Source organism: Panthera pardus, unplaced genomic scaffold (genome assembly GCF_024362965.1).
Source record: "Panthera pardus isolate Hobbes unplaced genomic scaffold, ASM2436296v1 HiC_scaffold_27, whole genome shotgun sequence".
Lineage (NCBI taxonomy): Eukaryota > Metazoa > Chordata > Mammalia > Carnivora > Felidae > Panthera > Panthera pardus.
In genome coordinates this window covers 91,881,745-91,904,514 of record NW_026526843.1, presented here as the reverse complement: position 1 = coordinate 91,904,514, position 22,770 = coordinate 91,881,745, and the positions used below count along the sequence as shown (strand labels likewise).

Below are 22,770 nucleotides of genomic sequence, written 5' to 3'. Positions count from 1 at the left end.
CCTATTCGAGCAAATATCCTTTCTCCTCAGTGAGTTTGTAAGTGCTGTCTGGAAACTCATCTGCTGCCTCTAAGTTGGCTAAAGATGCTTCTCCTCTTATCTTGACATTGTTTTTTAAGGCAAACCTCTTTCTAAAATTACCAAACCATCCTTGGCTGGCATGAAATTCTCCAGCTTTAGAGTCTACACCTTTCTTTTGCTTTAAGTTGTCATATCATGATTTCATTTTTTTCCCCCAAATCACGTTAGAGTCTATAGGTTATGCCTTTCTTATGACAGTCCTGCACCTACATAAAAGCTGCATTTTTTTATACAAGGTAGAGAGGTATTTTGCAAAAAGTGCAAGTTTTTCCCACCTGCTGGTGTAACTGCAGCAATGGCTTCATGAGTTTCTTTTTCTCCTTTTTATAATGGTCCTCACAGTGGATTCATATATCTTGAATGGGCGGGCAACCATAGCCGCAAGCCTCAATCTGTGGTACATATCAAGCAATTCATCTTTTTCTTTTTAAAAAAAAATTTTTTTTAACGTTTATTTATTTTTGAGACAGAGAGAGACAGAGCATGAACGGGGGAGGCTCAGACAGAGGGAGACACAGAATCTGAAACAGGCTCCAGGCTCTGAGCTGTCAGCACAGAGCCTGACGCGGGGCTCGAACTCACGGACCGTGAGATCATGACCTGAGCCGAAGTCGGCCGCTTAACCGACTGAGCCACCCAGGCGCCCCCATCTTTTTCTTATAATATCATGACTTTTCTCTACTTCTTGGGAGCACTTCCAGCATCACTAGTGGCACTCTGTATGGGTCCAGTGGTGTCATTTGAGGTTTGAGGTATTGCACTAAACACGAAAACTATGAGAACCATGAGGGATCACTTTTTACTGTGATACGTGGTTTACTGTAGAGATGAACTATTCATACAGAGATGATTAGTGTCACATGGCACCTTAAGTAGATACTTGCAACACTTGAGCTCGCCGCAAGAGCAACAGGAGGGGGCTACAAAATTACTACAGTAGTAGAGCTTATACTACAGGTAATTTGATGCAACCATGATTGAATACTGCATCTTTACTTTTGTATACATTTTTCTCAACTGCAAATAGTGCCATATATAGTCTCTAAGTCTTTGTGTACATAAATGTTGATAAGGTTTAACTTTTTATGATATATTCGTATATATTTTATGGCAGTAAATGGTAACATAGACTACTGTCCACGTATACTTTATGCAATTCATGACATAGATTTTCCTTAATTCTTTAATATTTCTAGGCTGTGCATTTCCTCTGAGTTTTTCAAATTGTCACAAATCTCCAAAAATTTTAATAATATATTGAAAAAACTCCACATATAAGTGAAGCCACACCATTCAAACTTGTATTGTCCATCAAGACAGATGAACAGGGGCACCTGGGTGGCTCAGTCGGTTAAGTGTCCAACTTCGGCCCAGGTCACGATCTTGCAGTTCAAGAGTTCGAGCCCCACCTGTGTCACGCTCTGTGCTGACAGCTCAGAGCCTGGAGCCTGCTTTGGATTCTGTGTCTCCCTCTCTGCCCCTGCCCTGCTTGTGCTCCTTCTCTCTCTCTCTCTCTCTCTCTCTCTCTCTCGAAAATAAAAATAAACATTAAAAAATATTTTTTTTAAAAAACCAGATGAACATATGGGAGGGGGGAAAAGAGTGAAACAAATGATGAGAGGCTCTTTTTTTTAAGTGTTTTATTTATTTTAAGAGAGAGCACAAGGAGGATAGGGGCAGAGAGAGAGGGAGAGAGAGAATCCCAAACAAGCTCCAAGCTGTAGGCACAGAGCCCAACGTGGGGCTTGAACTCAGGAACTGTGAGATCATGTCCTGAGCCAAAATCAAGAGTTGGACACTTAACCGACTGAGCCACCCAGCTGCCCCAACCATGGGAGACTCTTAAAGACAGAGAACAAACTGAGGGTTGATGGAGGGAAGTGCGTAGGGCATGGGCTAGTTGGGTGATGGGTATTAAGGAGGGGCGCCTTGTAATGGGGCACCTGGGTGGCTCAGTTGGTTAAGCGTCTGACTTCGGCTCAGGTCATGATCTCACAGTCTGTGAGTTTGAGCCCCGCGTCGGGCTCTGTGCTGACAGCTCGGAGCCTGGAGCCTGTTTCAGATTCTGTGTGTCCCTCTCTCTGACCCTCCCTCGTTCATGCTCTCTCTCTGTCTCAAAAATAAAATAAAAACATTTAAAAAAAAAAAGGAGGGCACTTGTTATCATGAGCACTGAGTGTTGTATTTAAATGATGAATCACTGAATACTATGCCTGAAACCAATATTGCACTATAATTTAAATGTTAACTATAATTTACATAAAAACTTGAAAAGAAACCCACCAAGTTGTGTTGTCCAGGAATCAACTGTAATAATATTTTTCATTGTCTACTTTTACTATTTTCCCCTTTTCTGTTGTATATACAGAGTTTCTATAACACATCTAGCCTATGTCTGATTTTATTTACATTTGTCCATGTTGGGGAATCTAGAGTGTCTTAAATTTGCATCTATTAATATCTTTTGTCATGTTCAAATATTTCTCAGATAATATCTCTTCCCATATTGCTTGTTCCCCCTTCTCTCTCCTCTACTCCAAATACTCCAAATATATAGCTTATATATTCTTATATATTCAGTAGTTTTCATATATCTCTTCTATTCCTTTCCATATTTTTTATCCTTTTATGTCTCTGAATTCATTTTGTATATTTTTTCTGATCTGTCTTTCAATTCACTAATCTTATCTTTGTCTGTGTCTAATTTGCTGTTAAGCACACTTATTCATCCTTTAGTTGTGTTTTTCAATTTTAGATTTTTCATTTTGCTTTTGTTACAATTCTAACTCTCTGTTGACCTTCACCTTTTTCTTGTAGTTTCTTGGAAAAATTATTTATAATTATTTAAAAGTCTACAAATGACAGTTATATTATCTGAGTCCCTGATGGGACTGATATTTTGTTTCTTTGTTTCTCTTGATTTGGGTCATATATTGTCTTCCTATAAACCTGATAACTTTTGGTTGATGAAAAAGTATTTTAAAAATTGTAAGTTAGTGAGACTCTGTGTAATATGTATCTAGTGAAAATGCATATTTTCCATGTAGAGTATCATGTCATCTGCAAAAAGTGAAATCTCAGCTTCATCTTTGCCAATTTTGATGCCTTTGATTTCCTTTTGTCGTCTGATTGCTGGTGCTTCCAACACTGTGTTAAACAACAGCAGTGAGAGTGGACATCCTTGTCGTGTTCCTGATCTCAGGGGGAAAGCTCTCAGTTTTTCGCCATTGAGGATGATATCGGCTGTGGGCTTTTCATAAATGGCTTTTATGATGCTTAAGTATGTTCCTTCTATGCTGACTTTCTCGAGGGCTTTTATTAAGAAAGGATGCTATATTTTGTCAAATGCTTTTTCTGCATCTATTGACAGGATCGTATGGTTTTTATCTTTTCTTTTATTCATGTGATGTATCATATTGATGGATTTGTGAATATTGAACCAGCCCTGAAGCCCAGGAATGAATCCCACTTGATCTTGGTGAATAAGTCTTTTTATATGCTGTTGAATTCGATTTGCTAGTATCTGGTTGAGAATTTTTGCATCCATATTCATCAGGGATATTGGCCTGTAGTTCTCTTTTTTTGCTGGGTCTCTGTCTGGTTTGGGAATCAAAGTAATGCTGACTTCATAGAATGAGTCTGGAAGTTTTCCTTCCCTTTCTATTTTTTCAGAACAGCTTAAGAAGGATAGGTATTATCTCTGCTTTAAATGTCTGGTAGAATTCCCCAGGGAAGCCATCTGGTCCTAGACTCTTATTTGTTGGGAGATTTTGATAACTGATCCCATTTCTTTGCTGGTTATGGGTCTGTTCAAGTTTTCTATTTCTTCCTGCTTCAGTTTTGGAAGTGTGTGGGTGCTTAGGAATTTGTCCATTTCTTCCAGGTTGTCCAGTTTGTTGGCATATAGTTTCTGATAGTATTCCCTGATAATTGCTTGTATTTCTGAGGGATTGGCTGTAATAATTCCATTCTCATTTGTAATTTTATGTATTTGGGTCCTCTCTCTTTTCTTTTTGAGAAGCCTGGCTAGAGGTTTATCAGGTTTGTTTATTTTTCAAAAAAACCAACTCTTGGTTTCATTGATCTGCTTTACTGTTTTTTTTTTTTTAGATTCTATGTTGTTTATTTATGCTCTGATTTATTATTTCTCTTCTTCTGCTGGGTTTGGGGTGTCTTTGCTGTTCTGCTTCTAGTTCCTTTAGGTGTGCTGTTAGATATTGTATTGGGGATTTTTCTTGTTTCTTGAGATAGGCCTGGATTGCAATGTATTTTCCTCCCAGGACTGCCTTCACTGCATCCCAAAGCATTTGGATTGTATTTTCATTTTCATTTGTTTCCATATAATTTTTAATTTCTTCTCTAATTGCCCATTCATTCTTTAGTAGGATGACCCATTCATTCTTGGTTGACCCATTCATTCTTTAGTAGGATGCTCTTTAATCTCCATGGTTTTGGAGGTTTTCCAGTCTTTTTCCTGTGGTTGATTTCAAGTTTCATAGCATTGTGATCTGAAAGTGTGCATGGTATGATCTCAATTCTTTTATACTTATTAAGGGCTGTTTTGTGACCCAGTATGTGATCTATCTTGGAGAATGTTCCACGCACACTTGAGAAGAAAGTATATTCCGTTGCTTTGGGATGTGGAATTCTAAATATATCTGTCAAGTTCATCTGATCCAATGTATCATTCAGGGCCCTTGTTTCTTTATTGATTCTATGTCTAGATGATATATCCATTGCTGTAAGTGGAGTATTAAAATCCCCTGCAATTACAACATTCTTATCAATAAGGTTGCTGATGTTTGTGATTGTTTTATATGTTTCAGTGCTCCCCAATTCTGCTAGAACTGATACATAAATTCAGCAAAGTCACAGGATACAAAATTAATGTACAGAAATCAGTTGCATTTTTATACACCAATAATGAAGCAACAGAAAGAGAAATAAAGAAACTGATCCCATTCACAATTGCACCAAGAATCATAAAAGACCTAGGAATAAACCTAACCAAAGATGTAAAAGATGTGTATGCTGAAAACTATAGAAAGTTTATGAAGGAAATTGAAGAAGATACCAAGAAATGGAAAAACATTCCATGCTCATGGATTAGAAGAATAAGAGTGAGTGAATGAGTAGAGGGTAGTTTTCCAGTTAAAGCATTTCAGGCTTAAGCAAGTTATGAAACATAGGTAGTTTTCTTCTGTCAGAAGCGTAAGTTTAAAAAAATACATTAAAAAATATGAGCCATGTCAGATACATTTGACCTTTGAACAGAGTAAATTTTCAGCTGTCAAAGATGTAATACAAGCTGTTGTCAGAAGGATGTAAGAATAAATAATAACAAATGGAAAGTTCTTTGTCTTCCTTTGTAGATGTTAATGCATCAATACAGAACTTCTGAATCATTTGTACTTCTTTTATTGATGAAGCAATAACTTAATAAACCCAACCATCCACCTAGCTGATTGATCCCATCAGTGTATTCATCCATCCCTTCTACAATATTTATTGATAACCTGTTGGTACACTAGGAGATAAGAATACAAAGGTGAATAAAACATGGGTTACCCTCAATGGTTTAACCCTCTAAGGAGGAAGATGAGTTTATTACAGTATTGTCTCCTCAGTAGTATAAATTCTGTTTTTATGCATTCAAATGTCTGGAGGAAGAAACAGAACTTTCAATTAATTCTTATGCTTCTGTGACTACAGCTTATAATCATGTCCTTCTGTGACAGTTGGAAATTTACATGGTGCGTATCTAATTTGACTTATTAAAATCCCTCCTTGTTTTTAAAGCTGAAAACAGAGACCATTACTTCTCCACTATTCCTGCTACTAGCCTCTGTGATCTCAGAAACTTAAACTATCTGTCAGCATTAGGAGTATCTTGTTTGCTGTTTATGGAGTGGTTTTCAAAAAGGAATCGTGAATGATATTTTATGGGCAGTGAACACCCTTTGTTTGTTGTGAGAGAATGCTGCAGTGCCACTGGGCTGTCTCCATGTTTAATAGACCATAAAATTGAAATTCTCACCCTGACCTCTAAGAGAGGAGATGAGTCAGAAAGTGACTCATTCTTTAATCAGTTGGAAGCACAACCTTTATTGTCATTTACCTTGGATTGGATAAAAGTAAAGAGGTTTTATTGCTGGACCACTGGAACGATTTATAGCAAGGACTGATGGAGGGAGGCTACCTGGGCTGAGCAGCCCTTGACATTTTCTACAACCCCTTCTCGTTTTAACAGGTTGGTTGCTATAGGTCTGGTTTTAAATTTAACTGCAGAAACATAATGAAAGGGACCCTGATGCAGCCAGTTAGTTCATTTTGCTATCTTAATGAGACCTACAAAATTCCACATGATTATGTTAGCTGATGCAGTTGCCATCCAACACAGAGACAGTCCTAATGATCATTTTTCTTAATCAGCACCGCATTTGAACTCAGAAAAATGAGATAGGGAACTAAAAAGTAAGTTACTTCTATGGCGTTGATCACTTGATCTTATATTCATGCCATGTCGTTACATTTCATGTTGTTGTGTATCCTTGTGAGAGTCTTTGTCTTTTAAAGAAGGAGAAAATTGATGTTTTTGTTTTTGATGAATTGGTAATGATTACTGAAATAGATAAAATATAACTGAAATGGATAAAATAGGAGTCTCTGCCAGTAAACTTGAAAGCAGATAGTACCAATAGTTGGAACATACACAGAGAGAGTGCAAGGAGGGACTGTATAGTCCTTTGTTATGAGAAAGAGAACTACAGCCCCTGATGTGCGGAAACTGGTCTGATGTTTACAAGCAGGCTTTGACGCTGTTAGAAGATGAGCTGACACTCACAGGTAGACCATGGTATTCATCTGTTGGACATAATCTCAGCATCAGCATCCCACAAGATTACTCTGCAATCATGATGAAGTGAGACAAAATAAGAACAATTCATACCCCTGTCTGAGCATAGAAAAAACAAGGTGCCTGTTGAAGCCAGAAAGTATGAAACATCCCCTTTTCTTGACTCCTGTGACCTGCTATTTCCTTAACAATTGCACCTTTAGCCTTGTTCTTGTTTGCGCTCCTTCTACATAAAACTTATTAATATACCTGTCATAGCATTGTCCCCGCTTATTGACTTCACCTAATCTTGACCAAATCTCTGCTCCCTAGAACTGTCTCCAAAATTACCTAATGTCACCCCAAATCCTATATGAAAGTCTTCCAAATGCCCTGTTACTGAGATGCCCCATGGTTCTCCATGGCGTGTATTTTCCTTCATTGCAATGAAAAATATCTCAACTTGTTCACCCATATGTGGGTTCCTGGTGATCTTTGGTTTGATGGCCATTAACAGTTGCCACATAGTAATTTCATAACCACCCCTACTTTAGCAAATTTCTGTAATCTAGCTTTGTTGACTGTAGAATAGTATCTTAACACCTACATAGACTAGAAAGATTTTTTTTAATGTGAAAATATCGTACACATCAAGATACTCTATAATGTATATGTATAATTTAAGCAATAATAAAAGGAGTATCCATGTATTCATCACCCAGTTTAAGAATGAGAACATTCTTGGGGCCCTTGGATGGCTCAGTCGGTTAAGCATCCGACTTCAGCTCAGGTCATGGCCTCACGGTTGGTGACTTCAAGCCCTGCATTGGGCTCTCTGCTAACAGCACAGAGCCTGCTTCAGATCCTCAGTCCCCCTCTCTCCCTGCCCCTCCCCTGCTCACACGTGTGGTCCCTCTCTCAAAAATAAACATTAAAAAAAGAACTCTTTAAAGAAGAATGAGAATATTCTTGTTTTGTATTTTTCATTCCTTTGCTTTACTTTATGGTTTTGCTGCACTTGGATATGTCCCTAAGTAATATAATTTTTCATTTTTGAGTGCTACAGAAATGGAAATCATACTGTATGTATTCTTTGTGACATTTTTAGCTCAACATTTTTTGTGTGTGAAATCTATCCACATTTATGTGAGTACGATTACATTCATCTTCACTATTGTGTCATCCTATAGTGTATCTATTTTCTTGTTGATGGACATTTATACTGTTTCAATTTATAATGGTAGATAAAATGCTCCTGTGACATTCTTTTTTCCATTTTATTTCATTTTATTTTCATCATGATAAATGTACTCTTTAATCCCCATCCCCTATATTCCCCTTCACCCCACCCACCTCCCTTCTGGTAACTATCAGTTCTTCATAGTTAACAATTTTTTTCTTGGTTTCTCTTTTTTTTCCTTTTCTCATTTGTTGTTTCCTAAATTCCACATATGAGTCAGATCATATGGCATTTGTCTTTCTCTGATTTATTTCATTTAACATCATACTTTCTAGCTCTATGTATATTGTTACAAATGGAAAGATTTCATTCTTTTTGTGGCTAAATATTCCATTGTATGTATACATACCACATCTTCTTTATCCACGCACCTGTCAGTGGACACTTGGGTTGCTTCCATAGTTTGGCTATTGTAAATAATGCTGCAGTAAACATAGGGGTGCATGTATGCCTTGGAATTAGTGTTTTGGTATTTTTGGGGTAAATACCCGGTAGTGTGATTCCTGGATCATAGGGTAATTCTGTTTTTAATTTTTTGAGAAGCCTCTATACTGATTTTTATAGTGGCTGCACCAATTTGCTTTCTCACCAACAGGGCAAGAGGACTTCTTTTCCACCATGTCCTCACCAACACTTGTTGTTTCTTGTGTTTTGAGTTTAGCCATTCTGACAGGTGTGAGGTGATACCTCGTTGTAGTTTCGATCTGCATTTCCCTGATGATGAGTGATACTGAGCATCTTTTCATCTCTTTGTTGGCCATCTGTATATCTTCTCTGAAGAAATGTCTGTTCGTGTCTTCTGCCCATTTTTTAGTTGGATTGTTTGTTTTTCAGGTGTTGAGTTGTATAAGTTCTTTATATACTTTGAATACTAACCCTTTATCAGATATGTCATTTGCAGATATCTTCTCCCATTCATTAGATTGCCTTTTAGTTTTGTTAATTGTCTCTTTCACTGTGGTTTATTTTTGCTTTTATTTCCCTTGCCTCAGGAGGCATATCTAGAAAAATGTTGCTCTAGCCGATGTCATAAACATTACTGCCTGTGCTCTCTTCATGGATTTTTCTGGTTTCAGGTCTCACATTTAGGTCTTTTTTTTTTTTTTAATAAAAAAATTGAAATTTGTTAAAATTAGTTTTTTCAATTTTCAATGTTTTTCACTAAAAGATACGTTCAGTGAAGTTTATAGTAGCTTTCTTCTTTTTTTGTCACATTTGGGTCTTTTATCCATTTTGAGTTTATTTTTGTGTATAGTGAAGAAAATGGTCCAGTTTCATTCTTTTGCAAATGGCTCTCTGGTTTTCTCAGCACCATTTGTTGAGGAGACTCTTTTCCCATTGTATTTTCATTCCTCCTTTGTCGAAGATTAATTGACTATATAATTCTGGGTTTACTTCTGGGTTTTCTGTTCTATTTCATTGATCTATGTGTCTGTTTTTATGGCAGTACTATACTGTTTTAATTACTACCACTGTGTAATATAATTTGAAATCGGAAATTGTGATACCTCAAATTTTGTTTTTATGTTTCAAGACTGCTTTGGCTATTCAAGGTCTTTGGTGGTTCCATACAAATTTTAGGATTATTTGTTCTAGTTCTGTGAAAAATGCTATTGGTCTGTAGATTGCTTATGAATTATTTTAACAATATTTGTTCTTCCAATCCATGAGCATGGAATATCTTTCCATTTCTTTGTTTCATCTTGAATTTCTTTCATGAGTGTTTTATACTTTTCAGAGTACAGGTTTTTCACCTTTTTGGTTGTTTATTCCTAGATATTCTGCTGTTTTGGGTACAATTGTAGATGGAATTGTTTTGTTAATTTCACTTTCTGCAGCTTCATTATTAGTGTATAAAAATGCAACAGATTTTTGTACATTGATTTTGTATCCTGCAACTTGTATACTGAATTCATTTATCAATTCTAGTAATTTTTTGGGTGGAGTCTTTAGGGTTTTCTGTATATACTATCATGTTGCCTGCAAATAGGGAAAGTTTTACTTCTTCCTTACCAGTTTGGATGCCTTTTATTTCTTTATGTTGTCTCATTGTTATGGCTAGGACTTGCAGTACTGTGTTGAATAAAAGTGGTGATAGTGAACATCCTTGTCTCGTTCCTGACCTTAGGGGGAAACCTCTCAGTTTTCCCCCATTGAGTATGATGTTGGCTGGGGGTTTTGCATATATGGCCTTTATTATGTTGAGATATGTTTCCTTTAGACCTACTTTGCAGAGGATTTTTTTAATCATGAATGGATAGTGTACTTTGTCAAATGCTTTTCCTGAGTCTACTGAAATGATCTTACTGTTTTTATGATTTGTCATATTGATGTTACATACCACATAGATTGTTTTGTGAATATTGAATCACCCTTGAATCCTGGGAATAAATCTCACTTGATCATGGTGTATGATTTTTTTAATGCATTGTTGGATTCAGTTTGCTAATACTTTGTTGAAGATTTTTGCAGAAACATAAAGTTAATGGAGAGATTGGTCTGTAGTTCTCTTTTGTGTGTGTGTGGTGTCTTTATCTGGTTTTGATGTCAGAGTGATACTGGCCTCATAGGATGATTTTGGAAGTTTTCCTTCCTTTTTTTTTTGGTATAGTTTGAGAAGAATTGGTATTAACTCTTCTTTAAACGTTTGGTGGAATTCGGCTATGAAGCCGTCTGGTCCTGGACTTTTGTTTTTTGGGAGTTATTTTGATTATTGATTCTATTCTATTGATGGTGATAAATAAAAAATAAATTCTATTTCTTCCTGCTTTAGTTTTGGTAGGTTATATGTTTCTCTGACTTAATCCATTTCTTTTAGGTTATTCGATTTGTTGGCATATAAGTTTTCATCATATTCTGTTATAGTTGTTTGCATTTCTGTGAAGTTATGTCTCCTCTTTCATTAGTAATTTTGTTTATTTGGATCCTCTCTTTTGTAGTGAATCTTGCTAGAGGTTTATCACTTTGGTTGATCTTTTCAAAGAACTAGCTCTTGGTTTCTTTGATGTGTTCAATTTTTTTTTTTTTTTTAGTTTCTATATCATTTATTTCTGCTCTTCTCTTTATTATTTCCTTCCTGTTGCTGGGTTTGGGTTTTGTTCTTCTTGCTATGACAGTCTTGTGCATATGGCCTGACAAACATGTAGAAGAGTTTCCCTAAGGTGGGGTTTTAAAACTGGCTCATGCCCCTTTAGGGGGCTGTGATTGACTAGCACTAAAAACAAAATAGAATAGGGGCGCCTGGGTGGCGCAGTCGGTTGAGCGTCCGACTTCAGCCAGGTCACGATCTCACGGTCCGTGAGTTCGAGCCCCGCGTTGGGCTCTGGGCTGATGGCTCAGAGCCTGGAGCCTGTTTCCGATTCTGTGTCTCCCTCTTTCTCTGTCCCTCCCCCGTTCATGCTCTGTCTCTCTCTGTCCCAAAAATAAATAAACGTTGAAAAAAAAAACAAAAAACAAAAAACAAAATAGAATAGAAAATGTCAGTGTGCTTGTAGTTATATGTGTGTGTGAAAATATAATAATAAATGTGTGTACATATGTATGTGCGTAAAAGTGTATGTGTATATTTTCTGGATTGTGATATAAAACATTTTTGGGGCACTGAGGTGGCTCAGTCAGTTCAGTGTCAGACTCTTGATTTCAGCTCAGGTCATGATTCCAGCATCATGGTATTCAGCCCTGTATAGGGCTCCAGTCTGAGCATGGAGCCTGCTTAAGATTCTTGTGCGCTCGCTCTCTCTCGCTCTCTCTCTCTCTCTCTCTCTCTCTCAAAAAAATATATATATTCTTTACTGTGACCTATGCCAAAAATGTTTGAGAAGACTTCTCTAGGTGGTGCACCTAGGAATGAACTTGCAGGGCAAATGGTATGAGCATTTTCAACTTTATGAGATAATGTTAAATTGTTTCTCATGGTGGTTCTAGCAGTTTAAACTACCTGCATTATATAATTCTTTTTTTTACTTCACAATCTTACCAACACTTGGAATAATGAAAACTTTTAATTTTTGCCAAACCTGGAGATGTAACTAGGTATTTTACTATGATTTTAATTTGAATTTTTCTGATTACTAATGAGGTTGAGAATCTTTTCATAGGTTTATTGGCCTTTTTTGGTTCCTTTTCTGTGATAGGACTATTTATGTCCATTGCTCATTTTTCCATTAGACTGTCAGTCTTTACCAATTTGAAGTTTTCCTTTGTGACCCTCTTCACTTCTAGAAATGCTTTAAAGTTTGTTTTGTCTGCTATTAACTACATCGAGTTTTTTGTTGATTAGTATTTACATAGTATATATTATTCTACCATTTGACTTTCAGCCTTTCTGTATCCATATGCTTATGGTGAGACTCATCTATATAGCACATATGCTATTTTAAATTATATGTATTTAAATATTTGCTATACATGTATGCTATATACATAATACATGTGTTGTAATACATATACATGCTGTACATATTCACTGTATATAATTTTTAAAGTTTAATCTGGCAATATTTTTCTTAAACTATGGTTTAAGCTACTTACAGTCATAATTACCATGATATGTACATTTGTTTCTATTATAGTGATCCCTGTAATATTTGCCTTCATGTATTATTACCTATAGATTTTATTTGCTTTTATTTTTACTTTCTACAGGTTGATTAAAGTATATTTTTCTCATTCGATTTTATTTTTTCTACTAGTGCAGATATTATATATGATTTTTTATTTCCAGTGATTATACTAAAAAATCACAAAATTCATTTTATTTTACTAATCAATAGTTTTAGTTTTCTTCTAATTAATAAAAGGAACTTGATATTCTTAAACTTCACATATCTTCTCCCTGGATTATACATACTTTTTGTTCTGTTTTAGACCTATCTTTGTTTGCTTGCTTTTTTGTTTAGATATATATTTTTAAAATTCATTTTAGATATTATATTTTGTTTATTATTTATTAATAATAAATTTATTATTTATTAATTATTGTTTATACATCCGTGTTTCTTAGATTTATCCATGTGCTGTTTCTTTCTATACCCTCAGATCTATTTTACCTCTTCTGAAGTACAACCTTTGGAAATTTCTTGAGTGAAACTCTATTGATGGTAAATTATTTCAGTTTTTATTTTGCTGAAATTTTTTTTATTTCACCTCATTTCTGAACAGTGGTTTTTTGGATAGGACACTTTTAAGGTTATTTTCTCTCGGAACTTTGAAGATATCATTGACTGGATTCTGAGTTTTAGTATTACTGTTGAAAGCCAACTGTCATTCTAATTGTCATCGCTTTGTATGTAATTTGGGGGAATTTTCCCTCTCTACCTATTTGTAAGATGTTCTTTTTTCTGGAGTATTCTGCAGTTTTGCCATAATGTGTCTAGGGATTTCTTTTTTAATTTTTGTGTTTGGAAAGGAATAAACATAGACCATCATCTCTGTAAGGCCAGGGTTCTTGTTTGTCCTATTTGCATCTTTACTCCTAGCCTTAGCAGAAGGGTAAGTAAAAATGCAATAAATATTTGATGTGTAATGAATAAATTTGTAAATCTAATTAGTTTTCTTATGAATAATAACAAGGAAACTCCTATCTTATCTCAGCATAGCTAATAAACATATCTTATCTCAGATGTCTCCAGTAGTTAATAGAAGATAACAAGGAAAATGTATATTTTGGTCAGTCATATTCTTTTTTTTTTTTTTTTTAGGATAAGATTACCTATTTTCCCTCTATAAATCTAAGGAGAACTTAACTTGACTTTACATTTAAATAAGCTTCCAAGTGAAAGTTTGGAGTCCCAGGAGGTTGATGTTAAAGAAAATCAGGACCTAGAAAACTCTGAATAAGTAATCATTAATGACAAATGAGTGCAATCCGCTTAGTTTCAGTCAAACTCAGTTTTTAGAGCATGACTTCGAGGAAACACCAAATATATTCCAAGCCTTGTATTTTTCAAGTAGTAGACTGATGTGACTGATAGGGGATATAAACTTCACAGTGGTTGTCATGTTTACTTTCTTTCCTCTTTCACCCCTCCTTTATTCATGTCACTCTAACGCCAGTGTGCGCGTGTGGATGTGTACACGCGCACACGTGTACAATCATAGCCCATCATACGAAATGCTGTGTATTGTTCCTTGGCTTCTATAAGTTTGCATCTTTGCCTAAAGGCTTGTTATAGATGACAACTATGAGTTCTTTTTTTGACAGTTTAGCCAAATGCAAAGGGTATGACCTTTTAGTATAAAATCCTGTTTCTGCCATAATACCTTTATAACTTTGGCATGTTATTTAACCTTTGGGAGCTTTAGTTTTGTCATCTGAAATAGAGAATAATAGAGGCGCCTGGGTGGCTCAGTCAGTTGGGCGTCCGACTTCGGTTCAGGTCATGATCTCATGGCTAGTGAGTTCAAGCCCCACGTTGGACTCTGTGCTGACAGCTCAGAGCCTGGAGCCTGCTTCTGATTCTGTGTCTCTGTCTCTATCTCTCTGTCCCTTCTCCGCTCGCACTGTGTGTCTCTCTCTCTCTCTTAATAAATGTTAGAATTAGAGAATAATAGTAGCTACTTCATGGCTTAGAGTGAGGATATATAAAATATAGAGGTATATATAAAGTGCCTAGCACATTACTTGGTACATGGTATATGCTTACTCGGTATTAGTTTCCCTTTCTTCCAGCAAGACTCCCGTGTACCTCCAGGACCTGAGAAGGTGGCAAAAGCATAAGCCCGAGAGATTGCTCTGATGTTGCAGAGCTCTGAAATGACAAATGACTCAAGTGCCTATCTAAGTTGAGCAAATACAGGGATTATAGTTATTGTTTCTACAAGGAGAGCAAGAGGTAATGACTAACAATTCTGGGAAGTTCTTATTTGTATTAGGTGTTGGCAGCTCTAGGCATATATGGTAAAGATGATGTGGAGGACCATTTCCTGGAGCCTGTAGACTGGTTGTGTCCCGTTTTACCTGTCATATGTGAAACTGCTGTTCGCAACACCACCCGTCTCAACCCATATCCCAGGAACATTAAACACACACACACACACACACACACACACACACACAGAAGTGAGATTTTGGTATGCCGCTACTGGGTGGTTTTCAGTTGCTGACCTATCTATTATTTCCCTTGTTCTTTCTTTTTGCATAAACCCTGTCCTATTGAAGAGGTTGTCAAATTTTTAAAAAAATACAACTCCAGAGAGTAAATACTGTAGACTTTAAAGGCCATGTGGTCTCTGCTAAAACTGCTCAACTATTCACTTACAGTAGAAAAGCAGCCAGAGACAGTATAGAAACAAATGAGCATGGCTGTATTCCAATAACACTTTACTTATGGACACTGAATTTTGAGTATAATTCATTTAATTTTGTGTGTCATGAAATATTTTTCTTTTGATTTTTTTTGAACCATTAACAAGTGTAAAAAAAAAAAAAAAAACATTCCTAGCTCGTAGTCCATACAAAACAGGTAGTGGGGTGAATTTTGCCCACACATCATATTTGCCAGCCTCTGCCCGTATTAGTCTTCTGAAGTTTCTGTAGTTATTTTCTCACAACCTGTGCGGGTCATTTCCTGAGTTGAATTTTTTTTAATGTTTATTTATTTATTTTGAGGGACAGAGAGAGCACGAGTGCAAGTGAGGCACAGAGAGAGGGAAAGAATCCCAAGCAGGCTCCACACTGTCAGCGCAGAGCCTGATGCAGGGCTCGAACCCATGAGCCCTGGGATCATGACCTGAGTCAAAATCAAGAGTTGGATGCTTAACCAACTGAGCCACCCAGGTGCCCCGAATTCCTGAGTTGAATATGCAAACAAATATATTTCAATGTTTAGTTATTGTTTTACTTTTCTTTTGCCATCATAGCAAATTTAGCAGCTTAAAACAGCGCAAATAAATTATCTCCCAATTCTGTGGCTCAGAGATCTGGCTTGGCTTGGTCTCTTTCTGTACTCAAGGTTTGCAAGGCTGAAATCAAGGTGTTGCTGGCTAAGCTCCTATTGGAAGGCTTTGGAAAGATTTCACTTCCAAGCTCAATTTGGTAAGCAGAATCTGATTCCTTATGGCTGTAGGAATGAGGCTCCTATTTCCTTGTTTGCCGTTAGCTAAGAGCCAGCCTTTGCTCCAAGAATCCGCTCTCTGGTCCTTGCATGTAGACATTTATATCTCAGAGCCTTCTTAAAAATCTTTCTCACATGTGGAATTTGACTTCCCATTCTGTAGCATTGCAGATCTGACTTCTGCCTCCTCTTCCTGTTTTTAAGGGCTCTGTGATTACTTTGGGTCTGCCTAGATAACCTAGAACAATCTCCCTATTTTAAAGTCAGCTGCTTAGTAACTTCAGTTCCATTAGCAAAGTTCAGTCATAGCAGTACCTAGGTTAGTGTTTGATTGAAAAACTAAGGGACAGGAACCTTGAAGAGACATCTTTAGAAATAAGAATAGCACACTTAGCCCCTATATTTCCAACATAAGTAATGATACATAAGGCTGTGGAGTTCTTGAGATGTATCCAGAAATAATTTAACCCATTCAAGCATTTGGTGTTGGTAAATTAGATCTTCTTAGATTTGATATATTCCATTAAGATATCATATGTAGTTTCTAACTAATCCAGCAGCCCTTGCTTCGCAACAGGTGATCTAGCCACTTGGGAATAAATCTGAGATTTACATGCTATATATAGTCTTTCCTTTCAATGAATAATTTGCTCCAACGATAACGTTTTCACTTCTTTTCCCCAGTAGTGGAACTGTGTTTTGTATATAACTTAATTTTGTCTTTTCTATTTAGAAGTAGCATTTCAGTGTAGTTGCTGTGGGGAACATATTGACATATTTTGGGGGTCATTTTTAGATAATTTAGGATCCAATTATTAATTTCTAAGTCCAGTTAGTTACTGAATCACATCTATATGCTTCTTGGGGCTAGAAATCTCAAGATGGCTCTCAGCTGCTTTTCTCCAGCCATCATGTCTGACTTGTCACCAGTCTTGCTGATTGTCATTCTCATTGGCCCAAGAATCTATCCCTTTCTTTTCACCCTTTTCACCTTATATCTTTCTTATCATCACTGATATGCATCTTCATCATTTCCTATTCTATCTATTGCAATAACTTCCTCATCGGCCTGCCTCTGGTTTCTCCTTTGTGCAGATAATGCTCCAGAGATTATATGAGGCAACCTGAACTTTAGAAAAACTAAGAGTTCATTCCAACTCCTTACCATGACATTCCAAGATTTTCATTATATGACCCACTCCTACCTTTCAACCTTTTTTCCAGTACAGTCCTCTGTAGAAGTGTTCAGACAGTAGTAGTGGAACACTACTTTACCAACACATCTATAATCCATATTCAGAGAATGGTAAATACCCTTTGTAACTGGAGTGAAGGGTTTGTGTTATCATTGTAGCTGGGGCTTTAAAAAAATGGGTTTGATTGTTCAAAGATTCTTCTTTTCCACCTTCAGCAGTTGGTTGTAAAATTCAGGCAGACCCTTCTACCTCCTACATTTTTATTTTATTTCTTCATTTCTGTTAGTCTTGCCATTGCCCCAGCATGAGTCTTGTCATCTCTTTCCCGGACTATTGCCATGGCCAACCTGTCTTGTTCCATTTGCTCTTTACTCTAAGCCAGTCATCAGAGTATATCAAGGTATCATTCTAAAACACAGTCTAATTGTGGCCCTTTTGTAATTCAAAACCTTCACTCATTCCCCGTTGTTTCCAGTGAAGATTATTCGCCCTCTAATGCGGTGGTTAAGAACTTGAGCCCTAGACCAGACTGCTTGGAATGGGATCCTGAGTCTTTTACTTATTAGCTATGTGATACGAGACATGTCATTTTATTGATCTAAGTGTCAATTTACTCATCTACAAAATGAGGATGATAATATTTACACAGAGTTCTGTGAATAAAAATATATGAAGTATGAAGATCAATTAGAAAGTACCTGGTATATAGTACACGTTCAACTAATAGTTGCCATTATAATCACCATAAAATACTCTAGAAATTGAGATAGATTCTATAAAGGACTGGCTATTTTTTACTCAATTAGGGATTTTTGAGAGTTAATTATTTGGCCAGATAACTGAATTCCAATGCTCTCTCCTTTTCTCTTGAGTAGGCAGCTAAGGATTGTAACCGGTGAATGGTTTTTTGAAGAAAAGGCAAAGCGTTTCAAGCAAGTCAATCTTCTGGGCACTGATATAGTCCGACAGTCCATCTTAAGAAGAAGCCCAGGTAACTAAAGCAATTATTTGGTTTCAAAACTGTCTTAATTTTTACTTTGATGAGCTAAATAATTCCCCTGTATATGTTACAAATAAACATAGTTGAATTTCCTCATTCCCTTAGGTCATTTCAAAACTCAGCATGAAATCTCAATCTGTAATTCATACAAGGGAAGAGGACATCAACAGAACATAAAATCCACAGTGATTTTCCATTTGACATGCTGAGATATTCAAAGGAGAGTATTTATTTTCATCACACATAGTTTCTTTTCCTGAATGCACTTCCAATATTTTACAAGCATTTAAGACAGTAACATAAAACAGATGTATTAAATGATTCACATTATGAAAGCAGTCCTTGATTTTCAACGTGATATATTTCCATAAAATTGCTTTTAAATATTCCTTTTATGATCCAATGGTTCTCAACCAAGGGGTGATATCGTGTACCAGGCCCTCCTCCCTCAAGCCAGGGGAGCATTTAGAAATACAATTGGGGGCATTACTGGTTGTGGCAGTGACAGAGGTGGGATTAATAGCATGTAGTGGGGGTTAATAGCATTTAGCCAGAGATGCTAAATGGCCTGAAATGCTCAGGACCCTTTCACTCAATGAAGCATTATACTGTCACCAAATGTAAATGACACTCCACCTTGAGAATGCTATTCTGTGCATTCAAACTACAGTTTAACTGGTTAATTATTGAGTGAAACTTGTGTGTAGGAGCATATTTCTCATGTGTGGCCTAGTAAAGGTGGAGCAGGCATCTTCTGGCTTGGCCCTAGGGTGTCTCATGTTTCATATACAGAGGACAAATCCCCTCATTTTAAGTCTGGCAGGTAAAGCTAGAGGCTTGGAACTGAGATTCCAGCGTCACTTCTGGATGTGGCACTAGCAAGGAAGGGCTTCCCCAGATGGGTAAGATCAGGTCTGATGCCACCGGAGGACAGAATGGAGTAGAGTTAGAATTAAGCCGCTAGCTCTGGCTGTTTTCCCCACTCATATCTCAGCACCTTTCAGAGTGTAGGACTCTCTCAAGTCATGAGGTATACGCAGGAAATCTGATTTAGGTGCTCAGAAATCAGGGTATTGTTTCTACAGTCCCGTCTCTAGGGATTTGGAGTTCTCATGAACCCAGGCTCCTCTGCCCTAAAAATATCTGTAGAGGGATGATGTATCATTCCTCCCATTGTGGACATCCCTAGAAAGCTTATCTCAGCAAAACCCTCCCTCAGATGAGTCCTCAACTTAGTCTTCATTTAACTCTGGAACACTCAGCAGATTAGAAATAACTGTGTGACTAGGAAACAGGATGGGAATGTCATTGCCAATTATTGTGGACTTCTTTGTCCTCTGCTAACGTAGGAAAGTGAATGAAGAATAGAAAATTGCTCTCGTTTCTGGCCATTTTGTATGTAAATTTATCTTCTGATTGTTTTTAATGAGGAACTGAAGAAATACAAAGTCAAGAGCAACCCCACCAGGATGCAGAAAAGGCAGACACTTCACCTTCTGCCAGGCAAAAGGCCAGTCATGATGGACCCAGGAAAAAGGGGTAAGACACACTTTTTCCAAGGGCATATTTGAATTCATTCCAGAAACTTCTGAAATAAAGACCCCTTAGTTTTTCTTTTTTTTTCCTTTTCTTTTTTTTTAAATATATGAAATTTATTGTCAAATTGGTTTCCATACAACACCCAGTGCTCATCCCAACAGGTGCCCTCCTCAATACCCACCACCCACCCTCCCCTGCCTCCCACCACCCATCAGCCCTCAGTTTGCTCTCAGTTTTTAAGAGTCTCTTATGCTTTGGCTCTCTCCCACTCTAACCTCTTTTTTTTTTCTTCCCCTCCCCCATGGGTTTCTGTTAAGTTTCTCAGGATCCACATAACAGTGAAAACATATGGTATCTGTCTTTCTCTGTATGGCTTATTTCACTTAGCATCACACTCTCCAGTTCCATCCACGTTGCTACAAAGGGCCATATTTCATTCTTTCTCATTGCCACGTAGTACTCCATTGTGTATATAAACCACAATTTCTTTATCCATTCATCAGTTGATGGACATTTAGGCTCTTTCCACAATTTGGCTATTGTTGAGAGTGCTGCTATAAACATTGGGGTACAAGTGCCCCTATGCATCAGTACTCCTGTATCCCTTGGGTAAATTCCTAGCAGTGCTACTGCTGAGACCCCTTAGTTTTTCAAGTTCGATGTCACTTCAGTGACCCAGAGAAGGTCAACATACCTGACCAAGGCAATATTCTCCTATCATTCCCCCTAGAACATGAAGTTTTATGTACTTTCAGTCTTAAATAAATAAAGGTCACCTTGGACCTGAACATATAAATAAAACTTTTTATTTCATTTGACATATCTGGTCTTGCACTAAATGGTTCTCATTACTTCTAGGTAGAAGGTTTCATGTCAGGGCCAGCCTTGTCTATAAAGAAGTGACAACTGCCTTTGTTGTAGAATGCCAACACTCTCCCCAACTTGAGTGCTGATACATGAAATATCCAAATCAAAGATTTATTAATTGGGCTTAAAATATAATGTCCCCTCTTTCAAATGGGGGCTTCCTTAAGGAAGAAGTCACATTTGGCTACCTCAGTAACTTAATTCAGAAAATCTATGTCTCAAGTACTAAGAATAAGAATGGGAGGCACATAGAGAAGCAAGAGTCAAGGAGGCACTAGGAAACTGGAGGCAACACGGCTTCTTCAGGGGAGAAAAGAGGCCCCGAAAATGCAGGCTAAAAGGACCAAAAGGCAAACTTCAGCTTCCCGGCTCTGCATTTGTTAGTCTTCATTTCTCAGGCAACTGTTGATCTGTTTTGTGGCTTAGTGAGGGTTCTAATGTCCACCAGGTCACTTTATGGTTCTTTCTAAGTAGCATTGCTTTGTTCTCTCAGCCGAAAGCAGCGTGCGAGACTGCCAGTATCTGAGCCTTGATCTGGCTCTAGAGAACGTCTGTTTTTGTTTTGGTTTGGTTTTTTAGAATCTTGAACTGTGAGTAGGAGTGAAAGCTAAATGTCATGTAACGTAAACACCCATGACTAACCATGTCTTCATCAATTAGCAAAGATGAATGTGAAAGATAGCCTAGAGTCACCATACATCCTACGTATTGGTCCTTTCTGTTGTACTGAATCCATTGGTCACCCATCAGAGCTCCCACAGTGCCATGTGCCTGAGTATCACTCTTACATTGCAGTCTGACACCACCTTCTCCCAAACACACACACACTTAATTGTGAGCTCCCTTAGTGCTGGACCTGTGGGGTTTTTTTTTTTCTTTTTGGTTTTGTGCTTGATTGAACATGTGACTCAGAGCCCACAAGTGCTTGTAGGAGCTGTCGTTTGCAGACCCCAGCCCGGGCTTCACTCAGTACGTTACAGAATGATGTACTTTGAGCTGGGAGACAATAAGTAACTTACCAGCACAATGAATTGGGTGCGCTCTGAATTAAAAACAGCCATAACACTGGCCTAAGCCCTGTTGGAACTCAAAACTGAGATCTGATGGTTCTGTTTTCAGGGAATTTAACAGTTAGTTGGGTAGAAAAGGTACATACCCGAAACGTTAATATGTATAGAAGAATTTTAGGAAGATGTAAGATGACAATATGAGCTGCCTGAAAGCCTTTCTAAAATAAGACAAGGTGTTAATTAACTATAAGAGATATCATAAGGTGATAAGTAATTAGGTAAATATTAAATAAGGGGCTTAGATAATAAAGAAGTGAATATTAAACAAGGGGCTTAGATAATGTTGGGAGGTCACAGAGGACAATGGGAAAGACATAAAATTGTAAGTGTGACCAGATGAGGACCTTGAAAGACAAGAGTTCAGGATAGCGAAAGGTGGGGAAGAGTGATTCCACATGGAAGAAACACCTTAAGTAGAAGTATGGATGTGGGGACATGAACAAGGTGGTTCTCAGAGCAGCATAGATTGACATTATATCGAACACTATTCTCACCAAAAAAAAATGTAATTTTCCAGTTAGATTGAAGCTTCCGACACTTTGACAAGACACTCTTTATATATCTTTGAAACAGAGACATCTTGGCAGATTCTATTAAGATTGTCCCAATACCTTTGGAATACATTTTCTCCCTAGAAAACTGGAATATAAAGTAAATGAACCGATTTTTCCAAATGCTGTCACAAAAAGAATATAACCTTGGTTGTTTATTAAAGTATATTTGGAAACCCCCATGTTTTGGGCCTTCACTGGCCTGGATCATGACTCAAATCTCAATTCCTGAAAAGCTATTTTTGTTCAAGTTCTAAATAATTTAGTCAAATGGGAATACAGTCAGATTTCATCCCACATGAGACACCCCAATGTTCAAACTTCATTCCCGCAGAGA

At 37.2% G+C, this 22,770-nt stretch overlaps 1 protein-coding gene across 8 annotated transcripts in view; it reads left to right on the top strand.

The window, feature by feature from the left end:
• SYTL5 (synaptotagmin like 5) overlaps positions 1 to 22,770 on the top strand; it is a 270,623-nt gene that overhangs the window by 191,248 nt on the left and 56,605 nt on the right. For 7 of the 8 annotated variants that reach the window (XR_002071899.2, XM_019417276.2, XM_019417274.2 and 4 more), the window contains exons 4-5: positions 18,282 to 18,397; positions 19,837 to 19,945. Coding sequence is in view for 7 of the 8 variants with exons in the window: in XM_019417276.2 (XP_019272821.2) it covers positions 18,282 to 18,397; positions 19,837 to 19,945 (225 nt within the window). In the remaining variant the exon portion in view is untranslated. The remainder of the gene's footprint in view (positions 1 to 18,281; positions 18,398 to 19,836; positions 19,946 to 22,770) is intronic. The other variant, XM_053891719.1, reaches the window with a different exon arrangement.